The sequence below is a fragment of the Penaeus vannamei genome, chromosome 23, assembly GCF_042767895.1.
Source record: "Penaeus vannamei isolate JL-2024 chromosome 23, ASM4276789v1, whole genome shotgun sequence".
NCBI lineage: Eukaryota > Metazoa > Arthropoda > Malacostraca > Decapoda > Penaeidae > Penaeus > Penaeus vannamei.
In genome coordinates, this window is record NC_091571.1 from 37,070,481 (window position 1) to 37,080,480 (window position 10,000).

A 10,000-nucleotide genomic window follows, 5' to 3' on the forward strand; every position below is an offset into this window, starting at 1 on the left:
AAATAACACTAATAATACACTAAATGGACCGTATACAATTACTAATCAATGAATAAGTTCCCTTGCAATTTATAATGCAGGGAAGACAAAGAAACCACCACATATGTACGGCAGGATAGGGCAATGGACAACTATAGGGGTAATGAAACGTGCCCACAGAAGCAGCATACTAACCTATGACAGAGATTCTAGTATAATCCAGATGAGCAGCAGAGCGGCGGTGGTTCACTCTCCTCGGCGGTGTATGCGCAGCTCCCGAGGGGACGCCGCTGGCCTCGGGAGTGGCGGTTATGATGGAGTGGAATGATAGACACACTCTGTTAAGACGTGTATCAGCGTTAGCCACTAGATGGTAGTATCTTATTTAGTTACTGAACTGCCTATGTCGCCATCTGTTGCATAAAAAATATAGCCTTGTGGTCGAGTTTTCCGTCTTCTGGAAACCACGAGATACGTGTTCACAACAGGAATAAAGCGGTTGAATTTCCTATTTTGGAAACCACGAGATACAGGTTCATAACATGTATGGCACGGACCTGCCACCGTCGCCTTCGTTCCACAGCCATAGTTGCTGGGATGGGCCAATGTGGAGTATTACACTCTGAGACAGACTTGTGCGCGAGGTCGCTACCCGCCGCCTCCATCACCTTCTTCAGCACCTGCACACACACACAGCGCCCTCCCAGCCCTCAGCAGCATCGATCAATCAGGTTAGTACCTTACAAATCCGATGTTATTTACTAGTGTTCATTCTGCGTCTAGTTCTTGTGGATCTTTCCAGCCGTGAATATGTGGAGGATTCTTTGTTTCCTCGGCGGGTGTAGGGGGCGGTAGCTCCTCAAGGGGGTCGCAGGGGTCACAGCCTCTTGCAGTGAACAATAATGTGAATTATCATCCTTGTTGCGTGTGTTATATTATTAGTATTATATAACCCCGTATTTTCCCTGGAACCTTTCATGCGCTCTCCTGCTATCGGGGCCAATATTATCACTAAAGGGGATTTCCACACAATGTAACCTACATATTTGCACAATAGACGGCGAGAGGCATCCAACGATACTGAAGTCGCGGTCCACTTGACGGACGTATTCCAAAAAAATACCATAAATATACATATGTGTATATATAGATAGTATATATAAACACACATTAGTATGCATGTGTACACATGCATGTGTCTGTGTATATAAATATGTATATGTATATACACATACATGTGTATATGTATATACATATATATACATATATATACATACATATGTGTGTGAGAGAGCGTGCATGTATGTATATATATATATATATATATATATATATATATATATATATATATATATGTATGTATGTATATGTCGATTTATCAATAGATAGATACACGCAAATACATTTAGTCTAACACTTGAAGCAATAATATCCTCGTTAACATCAACGTTACTGAATAGAGCACCATACAGTGTAGCCTCAGATTTGAACTTCCCATTTTTTCCAGTTTCAAAAGAGGCAGAGGTGCTCCACGCGCTCATCAACCACGTGCAGTCGTTTATATATAGCTCCGCCTCAGTTTGATAGGGGCGGAGTCGCTGATAACTGTAACGCGACAGTTCTTGTTGGTGGAAATGAAGGCTTTTGATATCTTTTTCCTAGGATCAAATTATTATCGAGAAAAACAAAGCAAATGCGAATTATTTTCTGTTCGTACTTTAGTGCAAAAAAATGGAGAATATGCTCTAAATTCTGCATTCTTGAAAAAAATTACAATTGATGACGTCATGGACTACCGACTACCTCATTAGCACGTCACAATGGACCGAAAACATCATGAAATCGTCACTTGCACACCCAATCCACCTCGGAGTCCATGTCCCACAGAAGATGACGCAGTTCATGGTAGTTTCGGAGAGAAAGAGCCAGACACACACACATATATATATATTTAGTTATTCATATATGTATGTGTATATATTTACACACACACATATATAGATAGATAGATAGATAGATAGATAGATATAGATAGATATAGATAGATAGATAGATATAGATATACACATGTATGTATATTTATTTACAATATATATATATATATTCATATATTATATATGTATGTATGTATATGTACATATATATGTTTACATGTATATTCATTCTCATTTATACCTTTCTACATTTGTCAACATGAATATGGTTCACATATATCATGTAGGTGGTTTTTATATACTTCAGAAAACATTTGAAGTTTCCAAATGTCGTTCTCTTTCTGGCTACAATAATAGGTTTACATTTCTTTCTTTCTTTCTTTCTTTCTTTCTTTTTCGAGAAAACTTAAAACTAGTGAAAGACAAGATTGTAATATAAATGAAAATCCAGATCTTGGTATGTTTTATATCTATATTCCAGCAAGACTTTTACATTATTTTTCCCCCTAGAGAAGAAGAGAGAGAGAACCTGACGAGGAACGAAGGTAAGATTCCTCGTCAGGATTTCCAAAGGGATTCCCAGGGAGGTCCAGGAAACTCGGGAGGCACGAGACGAGGCCTTACGAGTCCTTAGTTCCTGCGATATTTGGCCAGCTTGGCGAGCAGGAGAGTCGGGAGGCACGAGACGAGTCCTTAGTTCCTGCGTCGGGAGGCACGAGACGAGTCATTAGTTCCTGCGTCGGGAGGCACGAGACGAGTCCTTAGTTCCTGCGTCGGGAGGCACGAGACGAGTCCTTACGAGTCCTTAGTTCCTGCGATACTTGGCCAGCTTGGCGAGGAGGGCGTTCTGTGCTCGGGTCCTTCGCGGGTCGAGGACGCGGCGGGGGCGAAGGGCGGGGCGGGTCTGCTTGGCGTCTCCTGCGGCGACAGGTGGTTAGAGGCGACTGGGCGACTACTATTATGTTGCGAGTTGAGGTTTTATTAATGCCACGTGTTAATAGAAAAGAGTATTCAGAACGTGTATTCAGTGTCTATGGTGTCTGTTGTTATAGATTATTATTATGAGACGTTTATTTTGCGTGAGGATAAAGACTTTAATTATCTTCATTCTTAATGGGTAAGGTTTCGCTACATATAAACATTTATGTATACGTATTACCGCCGTTGTGAAAAATCCTTCCAAACACACAACCAGCGATAAATCCTGTCCAAACAGCCTATAAGATTCAACTACAAATCGAAACGAAATCATTTTTTAGCTTCACCTGTTGCGCGATAAACAACCGACCGAACGAAAAATCTTAGTCCACTTCATTCTAACTTCTCCGCCACGTAAGTTACGCTTCCACTAACTTACCACACGTAAGTTACGCTTCCACTAACTTACCACACGTAAGTTATGCTTCCAGTAACTTACCACACGTAGGTTACGCTTCCAGTAACTTACCACACGTAAGTTACGCTTCCAGTAACTTACCCCACGTAAGTTACGCTCCCACTAACTTACCACACGTAAGTTACGCTTCCACTAACTTACCACACGTAAGTTACGCTTCCACTAACTTACCACACGTAAGTTACGCTTCCACTAACTTACCACACGTAAGTTACGCTTCCACTAACTTACCACACGTAAGTTACGCTTCCACTAACTTACCACACGTAAGTTACGCTTCCACTAACTTACCACACGTAAGTTACGCTTCCACTAACTTACCGCAGTTCGCTTCGTCTTCTCCGCCGTGGCAATGGGGCTTCCCGTCACACACCATGTAGTCCGGGAGACAGTGGCCGTTGTCGCAGATGAAGTCCGTGTCCCTGCATTCTGTGGGGAAGTTGGTGTGGCTGTGACTTAGCTGTCCTAACCCGGGTGAGGCGTTGTAGAACCAAATGTGTGTGTGTATGTTACGGGGAATATGCGAGACTAGGGATTACACGTAGACCCTGAAATGATCAGGGATTTCATGTAATTTATATGACCAATTTTTTTTTCTTCATATCATATTATCTCCTAGTTTCCTGTAGATATATTTTACCATTTAGACGTCAGTGAATTATAGATATACCATACAAACTACTCTATGGGTATCATATCTTATATCACTTTTTTTTTGAGATATCACGTAATAACTATATTTGCATATGGACACAGCAATTATGTGAAATACCTGATAATTTGAGGAATTACGTGTAATCCCTATTTTCATGTATTCCTGTAACATGTAATTGCTGGACGGAAAAAGTTCAATGTGCATTCGAAAATGAAGAGGAAGAAAAGGGTGAAGAGAGAAGGAAAAGAAGAAGAAAGAGGAGGAGGAGGTGAGATGAATAAGAAGCAGATGGAAAAGAAGAACAGGAAGAAGAAAAAAGAAAAACAGGAAACAGAAGGAAAAGAAGAATATGCAGAAGAAAAAGGAGAACAAGAAACAGAAAGAAAAGAACAGGAATAAAAGAAAAAACGAAAACAAACATAAACAAACCCAATAAAACGAAAAAGAACCAACAAAAACCGTCCCAAAAACATGAAAACGCGACGCTGTCCCTCACCATTTTCCTCGACAGAGACAAGAAGAGAAAGAGACAGAAACAGAGAAAAAGAGAAAGAAAGAGCGAAAATTTCTCAGTTATATATGGACAAAACAAAAAAAAGTCAATCCCATATTTACCACATTCCTCGGCCTCCTCCTAGACAGAGACAGAGACAGAAGAGGAAGAGACAGAGAACAGAAAGAGACAGAGACAGAAGAGAAAGAGACAGAGACAGAAGAGAAAGAGAAAGAGACAGAAAAGACAGAGAAAGAGACAGAGAAAAAGAGAAAGAACGAAAATTTCTCGTCTTAATATAGAAAAAAAATAAAAAAAAAATCAACCCATACTCACCGCATTCCTCTGCCGCCTCCTCCTAGATAGACAGATAGAGACAGAGACAGAGACAGAAGAGAAAGAGACAAAGACAGCGAGAAAGAAAGAACGAAAATTTCTCAATCAGACATGCACACACAGAAAAAAGAAAAACAAAAAATCAACCCATACTCACCGCATTCCTCTGCCGCCTCCTCCTAGATAGATAGATAGATAGAGAGAGAGACAGAGACAGAGACAGCGAAATAGACAGAGACAGAAGAGAAAGAGATAAAGACAGCGAGAAAGAAAGAACGAAAATTTCTCTTTCTCAATATGGAAAAAAGAAAAACAAAACTCAGTCCCATACTCACCGCATTCCTCTACCGCCTCCTCCTAGATAGATAGATAGAAAGATAGAGAGAGAGAGAGAGAGAGAGAGAGAGAAACAGACAGAGACAGCGAAATAGACAGAGACAGAAGAGAAAGAAACAAAGACAGCGAGAAAGAAAGAACGAAAATTTCTCTTTCTCAATATGGAAAAAAGAAAACAAAACTCAGTCCCATACTCACCGCATTCCTCTGCCGCCTCCTCCCAGATAGATAGATAGAAAGATAGAGAGAGAGAGAGAGAGAGAGAGAGACAGACAGAGACAGCGAAATAGACAGAGACAGAAGAGAAAGAGATAAAGACAGCGAGAAAGAAAGATCGAAAATTTCTGTCTTAATATAGAAAAAAGAGAAAAACTCAATCCCACATTTACCGCATTCCTCTGCCGCCTCCTCCTCGCCGTTGGGACAGTCCTCCCTCTCGTCGCACATGTAGATCTCGAAGACGCAGGTGTCGTCGTCGCAGTGGAAGCCGCCGTTGCAAGTGGCTGGGAGGTAAGTAAGGAGAGAGTGAATGCTGTAGAGTGTTCTTTGACTCTTCGGGGAATCGTGGAGTTGCGTAATTCAGGAATGGGTTCTTTACTCTTCTGGGAATCGGTCCATTACGTAATTTTTTGTTCTTTGCTCTTCTAGGGATCATTTCGTTACGTAATTCAGAAAGGGGATCTTTACTCTTCTAGAAATGATGCTATTAAGTAACTTTTTTTATTTACTCTTCTAGAAATCATTCTGTTACGTAATTTTCCCCCCCTTTCTCTTCTAAGAATCATTCCATTACGTATTTTTTTCTACTTTCTCTTCTAGGAATCATTCAATTACGCATCTTGTTTTTCCTTATTCGTCTAGAAAAACATTCCATTACGTAACTCTTTTCCCCCCTTTCTCTCCTAAGAATCACCCCATTACGTAATTCACAAAGAGATTAATTTCTCCTAACAGGAATAATAGGAACTCACAAACGGGTATTCGAGAGACACTTACCGCATCCGATTTCGTCCTCGGATCCATAGCAATCCATGTATCCGTCGCACACGAACTGTTCCAGGATGCAGGGGCCTCCGTCAGGGCACTGGAAGCTGCCGTCGGGACATGGCGGGGGGTTCACGGCTTCGGGAGGGAAGGATATCGTTAAGGATTTAAAAAATGAGGAGGAAGGGTTGGAAAAGGAAGAGGAGGAGGAAGAGGAAGGGGGGGTAAAGGAGGAGGAGGAAGGAGTGGAAAAGGAGGAGGAGGAGGAAGGAGTGGAAAAGGAGGAGGAGAAGGAAGGGGTGGAAAAGGAGGAGGAAGGGGTGGAAAAGGAGGAGGAAGGGGTAGAAAAGGTGGAGGAAGGGGTGGAAAAGGAGGAGGAATAGGAAGGGGTGGAAAAGGAGGAGGAGAAGGAAGGGGTGGACAAGGTGGAGGAAGGGGTAGAAAAGGTGGAGGAAGGGGTGGAAAAGGAAGAGGAGGAAGAAGGGGTGCAAAAGGAGGAGGAGGAAGGGGTGGAAAAGGAGGAGGAGGAAGGGGTGGAAAAGGAGGAGGAGGAGGAAGAGGAAGGGGTGGTAAAGGAGGAGGAGGAAGGAGTGGAAAAGGAGGAGGAGAACGAAGGGGTGGAAAAGGAGGAGGAGGAGGAGGAGGGGGTGGAGAAGGAGGAGGAGGAGGAGGAAGGGGTAGAAAAGGTAGAGGAAGGGGTGGAAAAGGAGGAGGAGGAAGAAGGGGTGCAAAAGGAGATGGAGGAATAAAGGGGTGGAAAAGGAGGAGGAGGAGGAGGAGGAAGGGGTGGAAAAGGAGGAGGAGGAGGAGGAAGGGGTGGAAAAGGAGGAGGAGGAGGAGGAGGAGGAAGGGGTGGAAAAGGAGGAGGAGGAAGAAGGGGTGGAAAAGGAGGAGGAGGAAGAAGGGGTGGAAAAGGAGGAGGAGGAGGAAGGGGTGGAAAAGGAGGAAGAGAAGGAAATGAAGAAGAAATAGGGAATAGGAGAATAGTGAAGGCGGAGAATAAATAAATAAAGAAAAACTGAAAAACATAAGAAAAAAGGCATTATACGATTACAGTTTATTTCATCCTCGCCGCCCTCACAGTTCATTCTCTCTCTCTCTCCCTCCCTTCCCCTCCCTCTCTCCCTCTATCTCCCTTGCCCTCCCTTTCCCCCTCTCTCTCCCTTGCCCTCCTTCTCTCTCCCTTGCCCACCTTCCCTCCCTCTCTCTCTCCCTCCCTCTCCCTTGCCCACCTTCCCTCTCCCTCTCCCTTGCCCTCCTTCTCTCTCCCTTGCCCACTTTCCTTCCCTCTCTCTCTCCCTTGCCCTCCCTTCCTCTCCCTCAACCAGAAAGACGACTCACGGCAGTTGATCTCGTCCTCGCCGCCCTCACAGTCGTCGTATCGGTTGCACACCTGATGCTCCGCGATGCATTTGTTCTCGGCGCAGTGGAAGTAGCCCTCGGCGCACGTGTCTGGGGAGGCGGGAAAGGGGGTTGGGTTTGATGTTACATTATATATTTTTTCTTTTCTTTTTCTTTTTTTTTGTGTGTGTCTCTTTCTTTTTTGTCTTTCTTTTTTTGTCTGTCTCTTTCTTTTTTGTCTCTCTCTCTCTCTTTCTTCTCTCTCTCTTTCTCTTTCTTCTCTCTCTCTCTCTCTCTCTCTCTCTCTCTCTCTCTCTCTCTCTCTCTCTCTCTCTCTCTCTCTCTCTCTCTCTCTCTCGCTTCTTCTCTCCCTCCCTTCTTCCCTCTCTCTTCATCCACCCACCCACCCACCCATCTCATCCATCCACTCATCCACCTCGCCCACCCATCTCATCCATCCACCCATCCATCTCATCCACCTCACCCACCCACCCACCCACTCACCCACCCACCCCATTCACCCACCTCGCCCACCTCTCCTTACCGCAGTGCAGTTCATCATCTCCGTCACCCCAGCAGTGGTCGATGCCGTCACACACCCACCGCTGCGGCACACACTGGGGGGCGCACTCGTAGGCTCCAGGACGGCACGTGGCTGGGGGAAGGGGGGGAGGGGGGTCATTAGAGGGGGTGGGGGTCATTAGAGGGGGTTGGGGGTCATAAGAGGGGGTGGGGGTCATTAGAGGGGGTTGGGGGTCATTAGAGGGGGCGGGGTTTGTTGATGGGAAAGGTTAGTATCAGTAGCAACTCGAGGGGGAGGGGGGTCATTAGAGGGGGTTGGGGGTCATTAGAGGGGGTGGGGGTTATTAGAGGGAGCGGGGTTTGTTGATGGGAAAGGTTAGTATCAGTAGCACCTCGAGGGGGAGGGGGGTCATTAGAGGGGGTGGGGGTCATTAGAGGGGGTGGGGGTCATTAGAGGGGGTGGGGGTCATTAGAGGGGGCGGGGGTCATTAGAGGGGGTTGGGGGTCATTAGAGGGGGTTGGGGGTCATTAGAGGGGGTTGGGGTCATTAGAGGGAGTGGGGGTCATTAGAGGGGGTGGGGGATCATTAGAGGGGGCGGGGGGTCATTAGAGGGGGTTGGGGTCATTAGAGGGGGCTGGGGTCATTAGAGGGGGTTGGGTCATTAGAGGGGGTGGGGGTCATTAGAGGGGGTGGGGGTCATTAGAGGGGGCGGGGGTCATTAGAGGGGGCGGGGGTCATTAGAGGGGGTTGGGTCATTAGAGGGGGTGGGGGATCATTAGAGGGGGTTGAGGTCATTAGAGGGGGTTGGGGGTCATTAGAGGGGGTTGGGGTCATTAGAGGGGGTTGGGGTCATTAGAGGGGGTTGGGGTCATTAGAGGGGGTTGGGGTCATTAGAGGGGGTTGGGGTCATTAGAGGGGGTTGGGGTCATTAGAGGGGGTTGGGGTCATTAGAGGGGGTTGGGTCATTAGAGGGGGTGGGGGATCATTAGAGGGGGCGGGGGTCATTAGAGGGGGTTGGGGTCATTAGAGGGGGTTGAGGTCATTAGAGGGGGTTGGGGGTCATTAGAGGGGGTTGGGGTCATTAAAGGGAGTGGGGGTCATTAGAGGGGGTGGGGAATCATTAGAGGGGGTTGGGGTCATTAGAGGGGGTTGGGGTCATTAGAGGGGGTTGGGGTCATTAGAGGGGGTTGGGGTCATTAGAGGGGGTTGGGGTCATTAGAGGGGGTTGGGGTCATTAGAGGGGGTTGGGGTCATTAGAGGGGGTTGGGGTCATTAGAGGGGGTTGGGGTCATTAGAGGGGGTGGGGATCATTAGAGGGGGTGGGGGTCATTAGAGGGGGAGGGGGTCATTAGAGGGGGCGGGGTTTGTTGATGGGAAAGGCTAGATCAGTAGCAATTCGACGGGGGTGGGGGTCATTAGAGGGGGCGGGGTTTGTTGATGGGAAAGGCTAGATCAGTAGCAATTCGACGGGGGTGGGGGTCATTAGAGGGGGCGGGGTTTGTTGATGGGAAAGGCCAGATCAGCAGCAACTCGAGGTGTCATGGCGTCTGATTCTATTTTTTTGGAAAAAAAAAGCACGTGGGGTTTATTTTGATGACGTCACAAAAGCTACGAATGCTTTGTGAATGTGGTCGATCGTTTTGGTCTTTTCAATTTTCCAAAAAGAATGAAAAATAATGATTTTAATGGTTATATTTTCATGGAACAATCATCAAAACAGACGCCATGACACCTCCTCGCGTTGCTACTGATATTGCCTTTGCAGTTTGTTTATGTTTGTGTTGGCGATCACGTGTCGGTTGTCGTGTGGCGGGGAAGGGCTTCAGGATTTAGCGTAAGGTGTTGGGAGGGGGGGGGGTTATAGTGACTTTTTTCTTTTCTTTTCTTTTCTTTTGGAAAGGGAATAGGGCAAGATTGGCGAATCGCTTTTCCTTTGGTTTCCAATCCAGGGGAAGGATATCAATATATGTTTATGTATGTGTGTTTATATATATATATATATATATATATATATATATATATA

At 45.8% G+C, this 10,000-nt stretch overlaps 1 protein-coding gene across 4 annotated transcripts in view; it reads right to left on the reverse strand.

Annotated features, from left to right (window-relative positions):
- Window positions 1–2,365: 2,365 nt before the first annotated feature.
- The window catches only part of LOC113811544 (low-density lipoprotein receptor), an 8,095-nt gene continuing 460 nt past the window's right edge, over window positions 2,366–10,000 (reverse strand). Inside the window, exons 2-8 of one of the 4 annotated variants that reach the window (XR_011399492.1) lie at window positions 7,999–8,109; window positions 7,455–7,565; window positions 6,126–6,251; window positions 5,519–5,632; window positions 3,631–3,738; window positions 2,667–2,831; window positions 2,366–2,608 (exon numbers count right to left, since the gene is read on the reverse strand). Coding sequence is in view for 1 of the 4 variants with exons in the window: in XM_070137322.1 (XP_069993423.1) it covers window positions 2,719–2,831; window positions 3,631–3,738; window positions 5,519–5,632; window positions 6,126–6,251; window positions 7,455–7,565; window positions 7,999–8,109 (683 nt within the window). In the remaining 3 variants the exon portion in view is untranslated. Of the gene's footprint in view, window positions 2,832–3,630; window positions 3,739–5,518; window positions 5,633–6,125; window positions 6,252–7,454; window positions 7,566–7,998; window positions 8,110–10,000 lie in introns of all 4 variants that reach the window. The other 3 variants (XR_011399491.1, XR_011399490.1, XM_070137322.1) reach the window with 3 other exon arrangements.